At 43.0% G+C, this 21751-nt stretch overlaps 1 protein-coding gene across 5 annotated transcripts in view; it reads left to right on the forward strand.

The window, feature by feature from the left end:
* PHACTR2 (phosphatase and actin regulator 2) overlaps positions 1-21751 on the forward strand; it is a 323702-nt gene that overhangs the window by 293662 nt on the left and 8289 nt on the right. For 4 of the 5 annotated variants that reach the window (XM_029596521.1, XM_029596519.1, XM_029596520.1 and 1 more), the window contains 3 exons: positions 5840-5977; positions 14639-14715; positions 20960-21264. In XM_029596521.1, the coding sequence (XP_029452381.1) occupies positions 5840-5977; positions 14639-14715; positions 20960-21038 (294 nt within the window). In that variant the 3' untranslated portion in view covers positions 21039-21264. Of the gene's footprint in view, positions 1-5839; positions 5978-14638; positions 14716-20959; positions 21265-21751 lie in introns of those variants that run through there. The other variant, XM_029596522.1, reaches the window with a different exon arrangement.

Genomic DNA, 21751 nt, shown 5'->3' on the forward strand with positions numbered 1-21751 from the left:
CTTAAACTAGGGATCTCAAAGACCCTGGCGTTGAGCAGTCCCTGTTCTAGGTTCCTGAAATACTGAAGCTGTGAAATGGGAAGATGGAAACTACTCTTCTCCTGAAAAAGCACCTTGCACACGAACACCATGGATAGTGAGAAATAAACAACCCCCTGAAAATCTAGGAAGTTTGAATTGAGCTCAGGATATGTACAAAACGAGCACTTTATATTGCATTTATCAGCATACGTTTCCTACAGGGAAACCGGCCTTATAACATTATCTTGTCTGTTTGCCTGTCAGCTACCTGCCACCGAATACATTTTGAACCAGTCACCCAATTTCAAATTTCTGCCACAGATAGAGCACCCGGTGACCCTTATCTCACCCTTTTCATGTGCCCGACCACCTCCTACACTTAGAATTGCTGGGTTTTTTTGTTTGTTTTTTAACCTTTATTTCCTAAAGGGAAATAGTCTAGTTTAGCTCAGGCGTAATCTCAGGGAGATTGTGATGTCACTGAGGATTTTTGTGATGTCTGAGGACATTGTGATGTCACTGAGGACATTGTGATGTCACTGAGGATTTTTAACTCTGCCCTACAGTTGTTTGCCATAGAGAATTATGAAAGCTGCCCAGCCATTTGTTAGTAGTTATAACCGCATGCAAATGTCTCTACCCGAGAAGGAAGCTAGGCATCATGAAATGGTCACACGTCTCCTTGTTTTATATGTTAGCATACCGTGTTTCCATATGTGCATATGAAGCAGATGCTTAAAATGGAGTTCACTTACCTCACAGTGCCCCAAGGGTACAGTGCACATAGGAGCCTGCCAGATGATTAGAGGTGTAAACATTGCCTGACCCCATGGATGAAGGTAAGGAGGTACAGGAGACTCAGTATATGTAGCAGACTGGGGCCACAGGGCAAGGAATTCATACTGTAAAAGCAGGGCCTCAGCATTCACTTGCCACTGCCCCTCCTCTCCCAAATGTGTGCGCCCTCCCTTGTTTCATCAGGAGTACAAAGCTGGTCTTTATTGGTCTTACTAGTCCGAGGTTTTCAACATGTAGACAAAAATAGCACCTGAGATTGTAGGGAAGACACAAACATGAACACATGAAGTATCTCTCTGCAGGTCTGTGGTTAAACCCTTCAATGGTGACCTCATATCTATTTATTTATTTATTTATTTATTATTTTTATTATACCGAGTTTCATGATAAGAATCACATCAACCCGGTTTACAATTAACATGTGTGTGGAGGCAGGGAGTAACATAAACAAACTCTCTACTCAGAGACTGTACATATGAGACACCATATTTATATTGAACTTTTGTATATAATTATTCTCCTCTATCTCTTTCTATTTCTTACATTCCCAGTTCATTAGCCCTTGTTAATTGTAACTGCTTCTCTCTTCATCACGTTATTTATGTTTTTTGGTTGTATTATCCGCACCCCTGTTTTCTGTAAACCGACATGATGTGAACGAGTTCATGAATGCCGGTATAAAAAAACCTTAAATAAATAAATAAACATAGTGATAAACATTTCCCAATTCAACATTAAATATAGTGTGAAACTTAAAAAATATTAAAACAATAATTAGGACGTGAGAAAGTTACAAAAAACAGGGAATAATAACTAGGACCAGAAAGGGGGAGGGAATTAAAAAAGAGAATATTTACATTTCAGCCAACTGTTTCCAAATTAATAAATATGTATAATGTTATAAGCAAAAGATGTGTTGATGGGTTGAAGTGTGGAGAATTTAATTTAATATCTAAAAGATTGTTCCTTTCAGGTAAAGATTGGTAATTCCTTAATCAGAAAAAATCAACATGGACTTAGGGGTACCGCAAGGGTCATCCTTATCTGTGACTCTTTTTAACATTTATCCGCTACCATTATGCAAATTACTATCCAGATCAGGTATTATCCACTATATATAGGATGATGTGCAATTCCTAGTTCCAATGAAAAAAATCTATAGAAAATAACTTGAAGCTGGTAGAGGGCTACATTTTAGCAGTCCAGCGATTGTTGATTCATATGAAACTGGTTTTAAACCATCATAAAACCAAGATTATACTGTAAAACAGAAAATTATCATCAAATATGCCCATCTATCTAAAAACAGATTCCATGCAAATAGAATTATCTAATCATGCACATGGTCTGGGTATAATAATTGATGGTGATCTCAATATAAATAATCACATCAGTCACAAAATTAGAGATGGCTACAATAAATTACATATCTTAAAACATCTAAAACCTCTCTTTAATTATGAAGACTTTCACTCAGTACTTCAAACATTGATATTCTCCAATCTGGATTACTGTAATGCTATCTTATTTGGCTTGCCTGCAAGCACAATAAAACTATTACAGTTATTACAAAATGCTACAGCCGGGGCCCTGACGGGCAGCAGAAAATGTGATCACATCACCCCAACTCTAATGGCTCTATGTTGGTTACCTATAAAATTCAGAATTTACTTCAAAGTCCTGTGCCTATTACATAAATCCATTAATAATGATAAAAGAGAATGGTTGAACACCTCTCTACACCCCTACACCTCTTTACACACCTCTCTACACCTCTTTACACCCCTCAACAAAATTTGAGATCTGCGAATAAGGGTCTTTTAAGTATTCCTTCGGTAAGAACTGCACATTTAAGCAGTGGCGTAGCTAGACAATTTGGCGCCCGGGGCAAGAGACTTCTTCGGCGCCCCCTCCCTCCATCAATGATTTGCATCTTGCGTAAAAATTGACGGTAACATCCTTTCTCATACACACACACCGCTCCTTTCTCACATACACACAGAAGCACCCTTCCGATCCAAGGTTGAACAGCTGGTCTCCGGCGGCGGTTAGCAGACCGGTGTTCACTTCATCGGCCCCTGCCGGCCTCGATTTTAATGTCTTCGGCCCTCTTGGTCTCCGGCGGGGGCCGAAGACATTAAAATCGAGGCCGGCGGGGGCCGAAGAAAAGAAGATGGGCGCCGCCCAGTCGGCCCCCACTTGAGGCTGGCTGGGAGGCGCCCATCTTCTTTGCTTCGGCCTCCGCCGGCCTCGATTTTAATTTCTCCAGCGGGGGCTGGCTGGGAGGTTCCCATCTTCATTTCTTCGGCCCGCGCACCGCTGGCTGATCTTCTTTTCTTCGGCCCCCGCCGGCCTCGATTTGTATTTCTTCGGCCCCTGCCGGCTTGGCGAAGGCGTTGAGGCTGGGCTGAAGAAGAGCCACGCGGTCGAGACCACGTGACCAGGTAGACCGGCCCACCGGAGGATGCCCGATCCCCCAATAGGTCAATCCGCCCCTGACCATTACTATAAATCTCTCATAACAAAACAAAAACAAAAAAAAGATGATCTGCCAGTATTCAACAACACTTACATCTGGGCTTAAAATACTAATTTCTTTTTTTATTTAAATAGCTTTTTGGCGCCCCCTTAGACCCGGCGCCCAGGGCGGCCGCCCACCCCACCCACTCCTCGCTACGCCACTGCATTTAAGTGAGGTGAGGGAGAGAGCTATATCGATTACTGGACCCAAATTGTGGAACTCTATGCCCTGTGAGCTAAGGTTACAAAGAGACTTTTTGGATTTTAAGAAAAACTTGAAAACCTGGCTGTTTAAAGAGGCATATGAGAGCACTGATTTAACTTAAATAAGGCGCGTTATTGAAATTTGGTTAATGTTAAGGAGTTAAGATAAAATTGGAAAAATATGAAGGATTGAGGCCTCCATTTTTCTTTCTTTCTTTTTTTGCTTTTCTTTTCTATTTTTGTCTCTCTTATTTAGGAAATGTACTATTGTTTTATTGTAATTATTATGCTAATGCTTTATTTCTGTTATCTTATTTTTAATGTAATTTAACAATTGTATTGATTTTGATACTTTTATCATATTATTTTTCTTGTAAACCATTACGATTGGTCACAGAATGACGGTATATAAATATAATAAATACATTTCAGTATGGATCCCTGGCTCCAGGGCTCCAGCTTTCCAAATACACTGGCTCTTCGGTACCAGCTTCTCTCACCCAAAGTGACAGACATGGAGCCATCTATCTACTTCAGTATCAGGAAAAAAAGAAAAGATGAATGCGGGCTAACAGATGAATTGAAGAGATAGAAGGGAGAATGTGGGGGAACAAGGAGGAAGAGAGGGCGATGTTGTGGAATAGATGAAGGTGATGGTGAAGACAGTGCTAGCTGGTGGCAGTTGCAGAAGCTTCTAGGGACCTCACGTTATATATTGTGTTGGTGTGGGGAAAGAAGGAGGAGAGGAGAAATCGTATGTCATAAAAGAAGAGCAATTTGGAGTAGGCAAGTGATTAGAAATAATAGTGAAAAAAAAAATGATGCCTTTCAGCCTGACTGAAGAATGAGAGGGACTTCTTGGCTTTCAAGGCCAAAAGATGAAATGAATATGTATTTATGTATTTAATACTATTTGTGAATCGTTCTGCCTCTGTGCTCCTATATCGTATGAGTGTAATTTTAAAGGCATTTCTGCGGGTAAAACAATGTTTTTCCTGTGCAAATCACTTGTAAGAAAATTACCCGCCCAATACGCAGGCAAACTTCCATGTATAAAGCCTATATGCACATAAGGTTTACGTGGACTGAGTGGGGCAGAATGGGGAAGGGCACTCATACTACAGCATTTTCACATTTCCCTAAAAATTCCCTTGTGCACGCAGTAATAACAGCTGTAACTGTATGCCAGTAAATTTGGTGGGATAATCTTTTTTCTTTTCAATTGTTTAACTTGACAAGCAATTCAGCTTGTCCTTTACAAACAGACCTGAGAGATAACATCTTGAACCAGCTTATACCAGTCCCCAGACTAATACAGTACATTTCTACAATCCATACACATTTCAGTTTTCCTTTCATGTCTATATGGATCTGTTATTAAAATAGGACCAGAATTTACTCCAGGTCTTCTTATAGGTTTCAGGTTTCCCTTGAAGGGTAAAAGTTAATTTTAATATGGATTTATGTATAAATCCGCTTGGAAAATTAGTATAACTTGCATGCGTATTTGACACCTAATTTAAGAGAGCTGTTGTAAAATGACCTCCTCTTGGATTTGCAACTTGTGGCTGCGTGCCTGACTTAGACGCTCAGATTTTGAGCATTTAAATGAAGCTTATTTACAGCAGAACCCAGGTGGCTTGGTTTGCAGTCGAAAAATGAGTTTAAATCTAGTTGCCGCACTATTGCAACACTTAGGTTTCCTTCCCCTGGCCAAAAGCCACCCCCTGTTTACAGCAGCTAAATGTAACCACTAGTGAAACTGGGAAGATAAATTTAGCCTCTCATCCCTGAGAAATTATCAAAGGGGCCACTCCAGTCCCCTAACACCCAGCATTAAGCAGCTAGTCCCTTTAAAAACTGATCCCTATGCAAAAATAGAGGAGATAGTTTGTATTCATGTCTTTCAAGTGTACCAGATTTTACATAAAACAGTCTTTCATTTACTGTACAGCTACCCTACCAATCCTCCAAAAACTTCAAATAACAAGAATTAAAATAAGAGCCATTGTTTTGTCTTTAAATGGTTCTTTCATTTAAAAGAGCATCCTTCTTTCCAAATAGTTTCTTGATTTTGAAGAGCACTGCTCATAGTTTCTCTGTGGGAGAGCTGAGCCGAGAGGCTTGTTCCCTGCCCCTCACGAGACATTTTTACAGGCCAAAAATTCTTCCCAACTCTGGGCCTTTTCTTAAGACGCTTTTAGACAGGGACCTGGTTCGCTGGAAATCACTTTCTGCCTACGTTCTTACAGTGCTAGTTTCATTAACTTTCTCTTTCCTGCTTCCTGTTTTGCAGCTCAGTCTGAGGCCCTCAGTGGCAGAATTGCAGGCAAGAAGGATCCTGCGCTTCAACGAGTATGTTGAGGTAACAGATACCCCGGACTACGACCGCCGTGCAGACAAGCCCTGGGCAAGATTAACTCCTGCAGATAAGGCAAGGTTCACCTGTACATTTGTCAACAAGTGTATCTCTTTTCTACTTCTACTTGAGGCCCTCCACAGATGCACCATTATTTCCACACATTTTCCAGTCGGGGGGCAGACGTGGACTGGAAGACAGAAGGAACGGTATTCTCACTGGGCACTGCAGAAATAAAATGTTTGTTACACTCTTTTGTTGCTCAAGGTTTACTTGCCACTGGGGCTCGGCTGGAACAGTAGTTTGGCAACACCACCACAGGTTTCCCTGCAGTGGAGCCCACCCTGTACCAAAGCCCAGAGTTGTATCAGTGGAAACTGAGCAGTGTCATTTCATGGAGGAATCTCATCCATTTGCAATCAGAAGTCTTTCGTCTCTTCTTGATTAGCTTCTAGCACTTCAGTACCTGCCATTGAGAATTTCTCTCCACAGGCTGTCTCGTACATCTTGGCCTTAGGTCACGATCCACTGACCTGTCATGGCACCTTTTCTATTTCTCTGTTGTGCTGATGGCAAATACTAGATAAAACATTCACCACGGCTGTGATCCTGTGACCCTGCCTTCCTCGGAGAGCTTAAGCTTGAAGGAAGCAGACTGAAACGGAATGAAATTTTGATGGCTGTTCACCTGGGTGAATTGGTCTGTCTGAAAAATTGCCTCCTGCCCAGCTAAAAAGCGCACTCGGGCTTCCACAAGGCATGGATTTTTAGACGGGTTAAAAAGAGCCGTTCGGGAGTGGGGGAGCGGTGACGGCAGGGTTTAGGTGAGAGAAGGTAAAGAGCATGCATGCATTTGTTTGATACATGCACTGTTTTGCCCCCGATCAGCCACCTGCGCAACAGCAGGTGTGTAACGTCTGCTCTTTGTACGTGTGCACTTTCCACTACGAAGCACACATGTTACAAAGCATGCGTGTGCCTTGAATGCAGGCGGCCTGGCGATAATTGCTCCCACAGAGCCTAATGCTGTGACACAGTTCTGTAGGTAGTGTTCCATTCACAAGGAAACAACTGCTGGTATGCATGGTCATCTAGATTTTAAGAGATGTTTTAAGGATGCAATGCCAGAGGATCTCTTTTCTATCCAGTTGTTTTTGGTTTGTATACCTTTTCTATTGGAAAGGTTTATAGAATTTCTGAGCAACAGGTCAGTTAACAGTTGTTTTCACTAACAGATCCCCAAAGTGAGCTCATGGTGCAGTTGGTTGAAAACCCACAGCGGTAACTGTGACCCTATCCAAATCTGGGGGGGTGCCCGGATTTGTTTGAACCCCAGTCGTTCAGTGGAGGAAGAGATGAGAGGCAATCTCTAGTCATGGGCAAATGGAGGGTTAAAGTTGTCCGGGAATGTTTTCACGAGTAACTAACCTTAAATGGATATCTTCAAAAGAATATGGCGGGTTATGTACCAAGCAAGAAAAATATAAAACAGCTGAGTGAGCTTGGTGGCCCAATCCCCCACTTCCTTCTTGAGTGGAACAGACGATGACCTAGTAGGCCAGTCCTGCCAAGAAACCCCCCCCCCCCCCCCAATATGTTCAAATTGTTGCATGCCTATAAGCCCGAAAAGCCTCCTTCACCCCCACAAATTGGTGTAACTGAATTTTGAACGAAAGGCCTTCTGCAGCAACCCTCCCCCCATCAGGCCAACCCTAACTCCCCTTCCCCCAACTGCAACCCTCCAAACACTTCCCATGACGGGAAGCTCAGAGCAACCATTCCAGCGCCGGGCACGCCCAGCGCGGCTCTGGGCTTTCAGTTAATCACTTTCCTTCTTTGATGGTTTTGCATAAAGAGATCTCTTCATGTTCCCAAGTAGATAAGCACACACACATGGTATGTGGTTTAACAGCTTTACAACTAATTGCTGTAGGTGATAATTTATATACATGACCTCCGGTAAACCTTCCATCCCGAGTCCAAGAGTTCCAGCTTACATCTGAATAAACTAATTGTTCTTTCTCCAGAAGCTTCACAATACAAAATAGCATCTTTTGTTCCTTGAAGGTATCCAAGAATACGTTTTGGCCGTCTTCCAACGTTCAGTCGTAGAGCAAGTATTGAAATGGCTTACATAATGAACTCCAAATGTTAAATCTGGTTTTGTTGCCTATACAAGATAAATCAGATTTCCTATAAGACTCTGGTATGGAACATTTAAATGATCTGTTCCTTATGGATCTTTATTTTCTTTATGGTTTAGCTCAGTGGATGTTGATACTGGCTTACAGTCACTCATGCCAAAATGTTTTAGGGTTTCTCCAATATAGGTCTTTTGACTGACTGACAATTGATTTTTGTCTGCATATCTCTCTCTCTCTGTTAATGCCTAAGATTCAACTTTGCTCTCCTAAATCTTTTAGTTCAATCTTGGTCTCTAGAAAGGTCTTTCCTCCTTGTTGAAACTTTTCACTTGTTGTTACTACTTTTTAAACAAGCTTTTTTACAAAGATAAAGAGACGGTAAAAAACAGTTGAGGGATAAGGACGCAACAAACTAGAAGTTGTAATTTTTAACCTACACAAACATATTAATGTTAAAACCAAACCGCCTAATATGTTCCTCTCAACAGGCTTAACTTACACACTTAGTTTATTATTTTAAAGTGTTAGCGTACTGTGATGGCACGTGATTAATTTGTAATCTGTGCCACCCTTATTGTTCATTATCGTGCCCTTCTGTAAACCGTTGTGATGGTTATAACTTAACGAGGGTATAGAAAAGTTTTTAAATAAATAAATACTTAGCATGTTATCTTCTTAAATAGCATAGCGTCTTTTTCTCCGAGGGTGGCAGGATGGCAGTCCTCACATGTGGGTTACATCATCAGATGGAGCCCGGCCACGAACGTTAGAAGCTTTGAGCCATGCCCTACTGTGCGTGTGCAACCCTAGCCGCCTCCCAGGCAGGGCCCACAGGCTCGTTTTTTCTGCAAAGCCTGCAAGTCACGGCTCTTTGCGCTCTCTCACAGCTATTGCATTGAAAGTTTCCGGAGCTGCAGAAGCTGTTTATTTCTCACAGGGCCCTGAGGAGTTTGTTTTCTCCATTATGTAGCTTTAGGTAGGTTTTGTTTATTTCAGTTTTTCTTATTTTTTTTTTTATACTTGATTTCTATCACCTGCATGATGTGCAGGCCCAGCACAGGCTGGTCAGAGTTTTGTTTTACACTAATAAATAAAGTAGGCTGCCCAGCTTGTTATGTGCTTTGTGTTTTTCCTCAGTCTTAATGTGTTTTTTGCCTTTCTGTATTGCCTAATGGGGCCTGCAGTTTTCAGGGCCCTGTGTGATCAGGCTAGGCCTCTAGCCTGGGGACTTGCCTGAGTTCATTCCAGGCAGGAGCTCCATGAGATTTAGTCCAACCACTGGGCATCGATGAAGGCCCAGATAGTGAAGGATCCGGTATTTATCCCCGTTTCCTACCTCCTGGAGGAGGTACCGGATGAAGGATCATTCCAGTGAGGAGGAGAGCTCATTCTCTCTACACTCCTGAGAAATGCACTAGTCTCCACGGGCCCAATCTCCTCTAGTGCTCTGGATGACATGGCCTTCCCTCCTGCCTTAGTCTGAAAAGGGCAGTCTTCATGAGGAGCTGGAGAGCCTGAGCATGGGCAGTCAGCAGAGCAGATGCATTGATGGTGCTGTGTCCTGCGGACATCGAATGATTGTGCACATTCAAATACCAGTGCACTGGTGTGAATCAATGCTGGGTGCTGCGGGGCAGGCAGAATCGATGCCGGGTGCGGGTGGACTTCCATCTCATGGAGGCATCGGTTCCCTCTATGCCCATGCCATTCCATGGAGGCATTGGTTCCCTCTATGCCCATTCCATTCCATGAAGGCGTTGGCGGTTCCCCCAATGACCATTTCATTCCATTCCCTAGGGGTGTTGGCAGTTCCTCTGGTGCCCATTCCATGGAGGCACTGGTTCCCCCCATGTCTATTCTCTTCCATTCCGTGGATGGCTGCACTGAGCGCGGGCTTGATTTAGTTCAGTCCAGAGGCGTTCTTGGCACCGTTCGAATTCCTCAGACGATGCAGGGCTAAATTCTTCTCTTCACCTCCACTGCTTCTAGGGCAGAAATCATCTGCCCCGTTTAAAGGAAAAAGCAAGACCTCTAATCTCGCTTCTCCAGTGAGAGCTTAAACTTCTTTTCTCTGTAACGAAAGATAAACCACTTGATTGGCCCCTGTCTCTGCACTCTCCCTCCTGCCAGGAAGCTTTTACTATTTGCCCGGTGAGGACCTGCCTGAACATGCCACTTTTATGTTCAGGATTGTGCTTGGGCCCTTGCGTACGTTTACAGCAGCAGTCATGGGGTCTGGAGGACTGGCAGACATGAGTTACGGGCTCATGGCGTTTTCGGTCCTGGCTGTCCTTCATAAGCATGAGTTTGTATTAGGCAAGGAAAATCTAAGAGACAGGAGACTATCTTGTAAAGAAATGGGGATCGGTAGCTGAAAGACAGCTTGAGATGCCTGTTCCCCTGCTTAATTACTCAGATTGGTCCAGCAGAGTGACTCCTTTGCATTTGGTTGGAATAATCCCAGGGTCTTGAATGCCCGTCTCCAGGCGCTCGCTAAAAGGAGACCCTGCAGTTTGTGTGATTGTGCACCTGAAGCGTGACTCATGCTCTGTGCTCAGAATGGAAAAGCAGCCACGACAACAGTGCGAATTACCACCACCACCGTTCTACCGAGTTTTTTTGGAAACATCTCATTGCTGACATTGATAATTGATGCCAAGCTGTTCGAAATGTCTTTTATTTTTTGTCCCCCCCGGTTCTTGTTGAAAGAACGTTAACCCTATATGTACTCATAGTAACCACTCTTTCTATTGCTACTGCTGCATCCTTTCGTTGCTATCGATGGGTGTGTGACTGTAAGAACAGTCTGGGGTGCCTGTGGGTGGTGTTCGAAGCTACAGCAGGAGGTCGAGCTTAGTGGGTGCCAGGCCATACTCTCAGGGGTTTGAGCAGTAGCTCGTGCCACCGGTAGGGTTACCACATGGCTCCCTCAGAGCTGCCAAGCTGGGCGGTTCCCAGAGGGAGAGTTTCCAGCCCAGTCCTGGTTTTGTGCTTACAACCCTCCTGCCTGGTGGTGGCAGTGCCTGATTCTGCCCCTTGAAATCAGCACTGCAGGTGCGGAACGCATCAGGATATATGAGGGCTGTCGGACAATACAGGACTGGCCTGTAATCTCCCTCCTGGAACTGGGTCGCTTGTCAGCTCTGCTTCCTATAGGAAGAAGCTGAGCCAGTGCTGGGTTGTTTTTTTTTTTTTTATCTCTTATTGCTTCAGTTTCTTAAGAAACGAGAATGGCAAGTCAATGCCTATAAAGAGAATGCAACCGTGGATGACTGTGTCTCTTCCTCCTGACATGGAAGTGTACGGTCATCCTCCTGGCCAGACATATTGAGTCATGAGAGTGAAGCTTTCAGGCCTGAAGTGGGAGAGCAGCCTACATCACCCACTAAATGGACTGAAAAAAATTGCCCGCTAAGCTCAGGTGAAGTGATTTTCACTGCTAAGAACTGGCATACACCCCTGCCACCGCCGACAAACAGGATGTCTGTGGGGAGCCCCTCCCTGACCTCCACCCCCCTGCCAGTGCCATTGAGAGAAAGCAGGCGGCCGGTAGAGCAAGGCTGGGTGGACCGCCCCCTCCCTCTTGCCCTTAGCAAGCACAGCCAAGTGTGATGACAGATTTTGATCATTAAACTCGACAGTCATGTTGATACCACCACCACCACCCTATTTTCAAAAGCCATTTGCAGGGATAAATACTGCCTGTAATAAATTCCACACCCTAAAAAGGGGCCTGAAAATACTCGAGGTTAAAAAGGAAAACCCGCTCATACTTTCAGAACGGGCGCAAAGTCCATGGGTAAAAAGCACCTGCAGACTTTGCACCACAACCTAGTTTTGAAGATTGCCCCGTACATTTTTTTATGACTTATTTCATTCCGACTTCTGAAGCAAAAATACAGTTTGCAGCCTAGCACGTTATGTAATACTGAGTGCAGCAGAATCATCCAAACTTTTAAATGTTAAACTTTGTTTTGTGTGTGTGTGTGTATCCTATATTATAGCAATAGAAATATATATTAAATAAATAAATAAATAAATAAAAATTTTAAAAAGCCATTATTGACCCATGTTAAGTGCACAATATGGGTAAAACCTATTGACAGTCCAATGACATATACTGTATCGATTTTCAAAAGCCCACTTACACAGGTAAAGTGCATTTACATGTGTGAAACCCAAGTTATAAAATCAGGCCCGTGTATGCGCATGTGTTATAAGATCGGCTATCCGCACACATATATATATATATATATGCACAATTTTATATTGATAGGCGCATGTGCGTGCGAATGCCGTCTCACGCATATAAGTGGTGGTAATTTTAGTAGGTGCGCATGATGGCGCAATTGACCTTTTTCCCAATTCACTCCCAGTTCGCTCCAGTAAACGAGAGGACTTCCTAAACCCCCTACCTGACTTGTCTCCCTTTCACCCTGTTATCCCTGACCCTTTAAACCCCGCTAATTAGCTTTTTCTTTTTTTACATGACTTACACGCCATCCATGGCAGAGGACAGCGGCGCGTGCCTATATGAGTAAATACTCGCGTGCTGGATTCATGCTGCAGAACCGGCCCGCCCATGTTCTGCCCAGACCCCGCCCACACCCCACTTTTTTTGTCAGACCTTTTTTATCCGTGTAGCGGGAGATATGCGCTTGGCCGCGGGCCTTTTAAAATATGCACGGCCCGCGCGCGTCCGAGCCGTGCGCTTATCTCCCAGCTGTGGCGCGCGCAGGGATTTAAAAGTCACCCGTTAGATTGTAAGTGCTTTTGTGCATGGAGTTATTGTACCCAGATTCTAAAAACGCTATAAACTGCTTTGAGTGTTATTTGGGAAGCTAGACTAAGAATCCAAATGCGCTATTAGTAATACAGATCTTATTAGAAAAAACAGAACAAACTGGGGCTACTCGGAAACTACATATTAGCAGACTACCTCACGTTGGTTACACCTACCCAGAAAATAAATTAACCAGATATAGAATAAGTGATCACAAATTGCAAAGAGAAATATGCAGTCAAAAACTGATAACTTCTCCACTTCAGCCTCACTCCTTCCCCTCCTGATCCCTGCGGAGTAGGAGGTAAAGGGGGAAAACAACAGGAGGGGAGGGGCTGGAATAGGAAGCTGAATGACTCTTCTGCAGCAATCTGGATTATGAAAAGGGAAGAATGCAAATACCGGAACCGCCTCAGACTCCCTCCTATTGGACGGTGCAGATTGGAAATCGGAACAGGCTGAACTGCCCCAGATCCCCACACAGAAACTCTGCGCTACCAGAATACCTCACTTCAGTCACACATGCAAATCCCAGACCTTCACCAAATACAGAATCAGTCACAGCAAATTAGGAATAGAAATAAGGAGACCAAAACTGAACTGGAACTCCTATACTTTGCCAAGGATATCAGAAATGCACATTTTTCAAAGCAGTCAGAGAAAATCAAAGAGCTCCCACAAACAAGTGGGCAGAAAGATCTCTGTATAGTGCTGGCAGAAACCGGAGCAGATAAATATGTATCCTGCCACCAGGCCAGCAACATAATTTGACCAGGGACAATGTGGACCTGCACCAGAACTTTGGAATTGTCCTTGCTTTGTTTTCTGTACCCTGTAAATGTATCTGACTGTTGTTATCACCATCTTGTACATTTTTCCCTATTATTTTAACCACCTTAATATTTCTTTGGCAGCACATATACAGTTTATATTGTCATGTCAATTAGGTGATCTGAGTGTGTTCTGCTTCATCCACACAGAAAGGGAAAATGGGGAAACAACAGAAGAGGAATATGGAGCAGAGTGGCTCTTCCTTGTTCTGCTCTTTGCAGTCTATCCTCACCCCCTCTCCTCCTGTTCCCTGCACACTCCCTGGGATGGGAGGACCTAGAGCAGGAAGCAGAGCGCCACTCTCTGCTGCCTGGGATTCGCGCTGGCCAGTAGTCACGAGGCAGAGCCCTGTATGCTCAAGCCTTACAAAGCCCCTCCAAATGACTGCACTGTTACTGACTTACTGAAGCTGAGGGAAAGCATGAAGCAGTCGCAAGGGATCCTTAGTGGTGGGGAAGTGAGGGAGAAACCAGAGATCGAGTAGGGTTTTACACTATTGCAGTGAGCGGGGGGGGAAATGAGCACCTTAGATGGATTTTGCAGTTTTTGTCTGCTGTCATGCTGTATGCATTTTATATTTCTAGTGCATGCATGATGTGTGTGTGTGTGTGTGTGTGCGCGTGCGTGCACTGGAAAGTGACCCGCAGCTTATAGAACTGAAATCAAATTTTCCATTTCAGCCCTACATATTTTGTAAAATGTGCCCTCCTGACAAGCTTTACCATAAGAATAACAATAACAAGAAGTTTTAATGCAGTTTCACAGACTGTCATGGGAAAGGGTGTAGAGTGCATAACGGTTTCTTTGTGCAAAAAAAAAAAAAAATCCCTTTGTACTAAATGTATTCGCCTTAGTACTTTGTTACAGAAATATAAGATGTGTTTCTGTGAAAAGTAAAGAGAGAGAGACACAAAGAACTGTCTGAAGCCAAATTCTCTCCTAATGCAAGTTAATATAGGCTTTTTTTCTTTTAATTAGGCTGCAATACGGAAAGAGCTAAATGAATTTAAAAGCACAGAAATGGAAGTACATGAAGAAAGTCGACAGTTTACAAGGTACATGTTGTTACTTATCTTTTGACCATTCAAAGACCAATGTGACTTTTGTAATTCTCATTTTATTTATCACTACAAGACAAATGAGACACTGTAAAGAAACACATAAGACACAGTCCCTGCCCTAAGGAGCTTACAGTATTGTCAAGGCACACAGGCAAAACTAATAAAAAACCTTCAGGAAGTTTGTCATATAGAAACGTGGTTAAAATCAACAAGGCTAGGATCAGGGAGAGCCAGGATTTAAGCTTTAGAAGTAGCCCAAAAAGATGGATTATTAGTTAGCACCAGGGATGGATTTAGGCTTTTTGCCGCCCCTGGGCACTTTTCGTGCTTTCACACACACACACACACCTTTCTGTAAGGGGGCTGTTACAGGACAGCAGAACCCCGTTCTCTGCTGAAAGGAGATTCAGCAGAGCTGGAAGGCAGCCAGCCTGCTGCCCCTAAATGTTTGCCGTCCTATGCCCGGGCATAACGGGGGCCCACAGACAAATCCAGGGCTGGATAGCACTGGAACATGCAGGACACATCAGCCCAGGAAGGCTTTTACCACAGTAAAACACAACACGGAGCAGCAGTATGGAAAGCACAGTTGGGAGTTGGCGATGGAGAAGGGCACAGGTCCGAGCAATTTGCCTGATGAAGTGGAGCTGAAAAGGGGGACTGTAGAGGTCGCTATGGGAGGCAAGGCATCGAGAAGCTGCAGAGTGAATGCACATGTAGATGAGTAATAAAAGCTTCAACTTTATGCGGAAGTGGATAGGAAGCCAATGCAGTAACTTGAGAAGAAAGGGCTACCTGGATGTAATGATGCTGGAAGGAAATAAGTCCATGCACCTGAATTTTGGAGGAGCAGGTTGGAGCAGTCTGAGTGGGAAGTGATGAGAGAGAGAGTGGATAAGGGTCCTGGTAATGTGCTCAGAAAAGGGTGGGTTTTGGCGATGTTAAAGAGAAAGAAACTAATACAAAAAGACAAACTACAAAAAGACTGCAGACAATACATATGTAAAAAAAAAAATAGAAAGAGTGCTGCAGTCAATGTAAAAGGAAGAATTTCATGTAACAACCAAAATTTCCAAAAAAGTGAAAAAGAGATGTTCATACGAGTTTGTCAAACACTCTTTTTTGTTTAAAAAAACAAACAAACAGGTAAAGACACAAACTTATCATAATCACAAACTTATAATAATAATAATAATATATAATATATAATATAATAATAATAATAATATAATAATAAATTATAATAAACTTATCATAATCACAGACTTATCATAATCACTACATACCAAAAAACACATTTCCTAAATATTGTTATTTTCAGAAAATTCAAAAACTCCCATTCAACATTTATTTTAAGAATGATGTTTAAAAGGTAAACATGTGACCCAATCCCAGCTAGTCCCATTGCTAGAAAGATACTGATCACATGGTTACACCAGTACCAATCAGAACAGGATAGTAACCACAAATGAGAAGATGTGTTTATTTCATACCAGTCAGCGGTGAACAAAACCATGAGTGAGTATTCAAAGTGATTGTAAACATCAGGACATATATTTCCATTACAAAAAGCATCTCCCACTCTGTTTGCTGATTTAAGACCAGGGGCGGATTGTGGGAAAATAATGGCCCGGGGGATTTTTCTCCATACTGGCCCATGGGTACCCAATTTACACACACAGTTTGGTGAGTCACCAAATACAGAATAAAGGGACCATAAAATATACACAGAAATGCACAGACAAACTGAACTGGAAATCACAACAAGTTAGACTGTATGTAATGCAGCACTGGAAAAACCAGAAAATACCAACATTCCTCATAAAACATCAAACAAAATCAAGAACTATAAAACATGAATCACAATAGGAAAATCATACTAAAAATATATATTTCAAAACTGCTGATGAATAGAACCTCCAGTAATTTAAGTCATTACAAATTTTTGAAAACTTCCCAAACACCAATAAAATATTTCAAAAACAGCAGACATCAAATAATATTCAATAATTAAAACTAATAAGGATAGAAAACAATCCCCGGTTCTCCATACCTGAGAACTTTTAATTCCAGTCACCTTGAGATGGTCATGAATTAGTTGTTCTCTAGCACACATCACCATCATATGCTCACTCATGCATACACACAGTCTCCCTCTCTCACTGATGTACTTGCTTACTGACACACATGCTCTCACTCATGGCCTTATTCATGCTTTCACACACATGCTGACTCATTCACTCTCCCTCACACACATGCTCACTGACACACTCGCCCTGTCACACTCACACATGTTCAGTGGCACACAAACTCTGACTCATCCGTCCAGTCACGCTCATACACATGCTCAGACTTATGCACACTCACACATGCTGTCATTCTCTCCCTTGCACACATGCTCACTGACACACTTGTACTCTAACGCTCACACATGCTGACGTACACACCCTCACTGCCTCATATATTCAGACATGCTCACTTATGTTTGCTTTTCTCCCCCTCGGTGAATAAGTAAACAGACATTGGTGGTCAGGGAAAATCCAGGCAGAGCCCAAGAGAGGAGAATCTGAGTGGGCTTTAGAGCAGTGCTTCTCAACCTTTTTTCTGTCGGGACACACCTGACAGATGGTTCTCACATGCGTGACACACTGAACACATGAACATCATAGGGCTAAATGTAAAAGTACAGTTTGCATCCACAGGAACTCCCCTGACCCACAATTATGGATGTAAAGCAGAATTACGACATTCCCCATACAACTCACCTTTAAAAAAAGATATTCTGGTTCTAGTGTCATTTCAGTAACAGCAACACAGACTCCAACTACCAGGCTCAATAGCCCTACTTATGAAAAGACAGCAGTTTATTACTAATGCATGTCCTTTTGAGACTGATACAGTAAAATACCTCATCTGGTCACATACACAGAACCAACCTAACATACTCCCAGGATCTGTAGTAATGCACATAAACTAATCTGCACACAGTTACACCTGTATTATGGAATGCACTCAAACAGGAGCAACCCTATCTATGAAAAGGCAACACTATAAATATTAAATCAGGCCCTAAAGACCAATGCACCTCCTATTATTTATTTATTTATTTTTAATTTTTTTTCTATATCGATGTTCCTGTATACAATACATATCGCACCGGTTTACATGGAACTGAACTGTCGCCTCAGGGCGGAATACATTGTAACATGTTGACATAGAACTTTAAGGGAGAACATTCATGAACAAAATAAACTGAGGCAGGGTACACAAACTAGGTACAAAATCAGAGTATAAACAGGTGATACAGGGTACACAATCAGAAAAGTAAGTACAGTGATATGGATACCATCTGACTCTTCATCAAGTTTTAGATCTCAGGGAAGGCTTGGGTGAATAGCCAGGACTTTAGCTTCTTTTTGAAAGTTGCTAGGCAAGGTTCTTGGCGGAGGTCCGACGGAAGCCGGTTCCAAAGGAGGGGTCCTGCAGTGGACAAAACTCGTTTCCTCAGTGAAGTTGTAGCCGGGTGGGTGTGAAGCATGTTCTGGTATGCACTTCTGATCGGTCTCTTTGAGGTGTGCTGCTGTAGTCGAAAAGATAGGTTGAGGGGAGAGATGTTGTGTAGAGCCTTGTGAATCATCATGAGTGCTTTAAAGAGTATCCTGAATTTTATAGGCAGCCAGTGAAGGTTCTGGAGGATAGGGGTAATGTGTTCTCTTTTTTTGGTGTTAGTGAGGATTCTAGCTGTCGCATTCTGGACCATTTGAAGTGGTTTGATGGTGCTGGCGGGCATTAGGAAACAGAACTAGCAAGCAGCTATAGATCCCCACACAGAAATAATTGTATAATTGTACTAATAAGCAGAATAAATGTTTCACAACTATGAACAGAATAATATCCAACAATTAAAAACTCATAAAAATTATTTAAAATTTCTCCAAACACCAATAAAATATTTCAAAACAGACACATCACATAATATTCAGTAATTAAAATGGCAGTCAATCAAGAAAAATAAACATAAAAAGCCACCTTTACTAACCACCTCCAGCAGCTCTCCTACTCCTCTTCCATGCAGGCCATAGCACACACCAGAAGCAGCAGTAGTGGATGCAGCTCTGTACTCATGGTCCTCTTCCTTAGGGCCCATGACCAGTCTCTCTGTCTCTCACACACACACATACCAGTCACACCCCCATGACAAGTTTCTGTCTCTCACACACCAATCATTTCCTGACCAGTCTTTCTCTTACACACACACCAGTCACCTTCCCGATCAGTCTCTCTCTCTCTCACACACACACAGGCTTCCCACTTCCATGTTCTATCTTACATATGCAGGCTTCTCACTCCCATGCTGTGTCTCACACACACCCAGGTTACTTACTCGTATGCTAGCTCTTGCCATATGCACGGGCTTCTCATTCCCATGATCACTTTTTCTCTCACACACACACATACCAGTTTCTGTCTCTCACACACCAATCATCTCCTGACCAGTTTTTCTCTTACACACACATCACCTCTCTGCCCAGTTTCTCTCAATCACACGCATGCTCTCTCTCACACACTTTACATAGATGATCTCAATCAAATGCTCTCACTCACAGTTACACATGCACACTCTCAATGACACATACATTCTCTCACTTACAGACATGCTGGCTGTCTCTTTCCTGCCCCCACCCCACCCCCCGAGCACAAACGGTAGCTGCAGCAGCCTCCTCCTCTAGCCCCCCCACAGGAGGCTAATTTTGCTGTCTCCTGTGCCGATTTCTGGCTGCTTCTGATTTTGCTCGGGGCCGCCGCTATTTTTTCATGTGGCATGGCTTTCTTCTTCCTGCGCCCCCCCCCCCACTGCATGTCACTTCCTGTTCCGGGCCAGGGGGGCAGGTGTGGGAAGAAGAAAAGGCCCAGCCGCAGTTGCCAGCCTCCACCTACACTGCTGTCATTCCCATGAAACCAGGGCTGGTGCCGTGGCGAAAATACAAAAGCGGCAGTTAGGCGGATGGCTGTTGCTGGTGGCCGCGAGCAACACCTGTCACATGATTGGGGTGACCGGCCCACCGGGTCATGCCCGAAGCCCCGATAGGCCAATCCGCCCCTGTTTAAGACCCTCTGGCTCCCAATATAAAATATACTGAGAAATGTTATCCCCCAAGCTTCAGCTGTATACATTCAGCAATAAAAAGCAGAGAACTTCAAGTGAATGCGATAGCTGCAACCAATGCTCCACTAACAGAGCTGCTCCCTGAGCTTTCTGAATACAGCTGAGACGTTCAGTAAAACAAATCTCGATCCTTTGCTTCGTCTTCCCTTTCTGTATTAAGTCGTAGGTGCACAAAATAGCATAAACTACCTGAGAAGCAAAAACAGCCATGTTTGAGTGGTAAAAAAAAACACATTTTACAGTGTTTTTGGATGTGCATAGAGAAGGCTTCGAAGATGATTCTAAGGTTATGGGCTGAGGAGATCGGGAGGATGACCATGTTATCCAGAGATACAAAAAGTGGGACGAGGGGCCGTGGATTTGGGAGGAAAGAGAAGAAGTTCCCTCTTGCCATGTTAAGCTTAAGGCAGCAGGACATCCAAGTGGTGATGTCAGGCAGGTAGGCCAAGATTTAGGACTGGATTCTTGGTGAAAGCTCTGATACAGAGAGGTAGATCTGGGAGTCGTCAGCATAAAGATGGTACTCCAAGCCATAGGAGGAGATCAGAAGGGTACCAAGGGAACAAGTATAGAGAGAAAAAAAGATGGCCCAGGATGAGCCCTGACATACACCAATTAATTAAGGGGTATTAGTGGAGGAGGATACAGTAAAAATGCATTGGGCGAGGTAAGAAGTTAGAATGGAATACAAAAAGGAAAACATTCTTGGTATTGTGATATCTCATGTTATCCTCAGCCGCCACACTTGCCGTGGCTGTATTTTCAAAGGGACTGGCAAAATGTGACTGGCAGTTTGTGGTGCAGCAGCACAGACATGCAAATTAAAGCACCAGAGACTCGGCCACTGTTCAAGAGTTCTGTTGCTTCAGTTTACAGATCTTCACTTCTGCATCACAGAGGAGCGGGCCGGGAAAACCGGTGATTCAATTCAAATGGAGCCATAACAAGTCCCTTTTTTAACTTATTTCTATATATTTTTTGAACATGTACAGAAATGCAATTAAATTAAATTTTAAATTCAAAGCTTTTACAACAATTGGATTTTCAATTTATGTCCCTCTTTCTTTGTAGGGCAGCAGCAAAGATATGCAAATTGAAATCACAGGATTGGTTCATCCTGCTCAGCTCCACTTCTAGCGTGAAACTGTAAATGTGGATCATTGCCAAGTGGTGCACAAGTGCTATGACACTTTCAAATTTAGATCACAGACTGTGAAAGACAAATATCAAAATGTGGGAGGCCCAAGCATCACTAAAATAATATACAAATAGCATTAGTATGACAAAATCATTTAAAAAATGGCTCTTTCCCATCCTACCAATTTATCCTGTTTGAACATTTCATCTTAAATACCAAATAAACCTGTGTTCATTTATATCCTGGACATGTCTTCTGTGCAGATGCCGGATATCCTGAAAAATGTGCCCCTATCAGAAACTGCACATATCCAAAACACATTTCATTATCTCTTACCTGTATTTGATTCTCTCTTACCATTTTGAGAGTTACAATCTTAGACGTGCAGTCCAGAAGTATTCCACGCATTAAGAAATGTGGAAGGAAGGCAAAACGATTACCAGCATGGTTAAAAGGTGAAGTGAAATAGGCTATTTTAGCCAAAAAAAACATCCTTCAAAGATTGGAAGAAGGATCCATCTGAAGAAAATAGGAAAAAGCATAAGCATTGTCAAGTTAAGTGTAAAACATTGATAAGATAGGCTAAGAGAGAATTTGAAAAGAAGTTGGCCCTAGAGGCAAAAACTCATAATAAAAACTTTTTAAAATATATCAAAAGCAAGAAACCTGTGAGGGAGTCGGTTGGACCGTTAGATGACCAAGGGGTTAAAGGGGCTCTTAGGGAA

The sequence above is a fragment of the Rhinatrema bivittatum genome, chromosome 3 (genome assembly GCF_901001135.1).
Source record: "Rhinatrema bivittatum chromosome 3, aRhiBiv1.1, whole genome shotgun sequence".
In the NCBI taxonomy this organism is placed as follows: Eukaryota; Metazoa; Chordata; class Amphibia; order Gymnophiona; family Rhinatrematidae; genus Rhinatrema; species Rhinatrema bivittatum.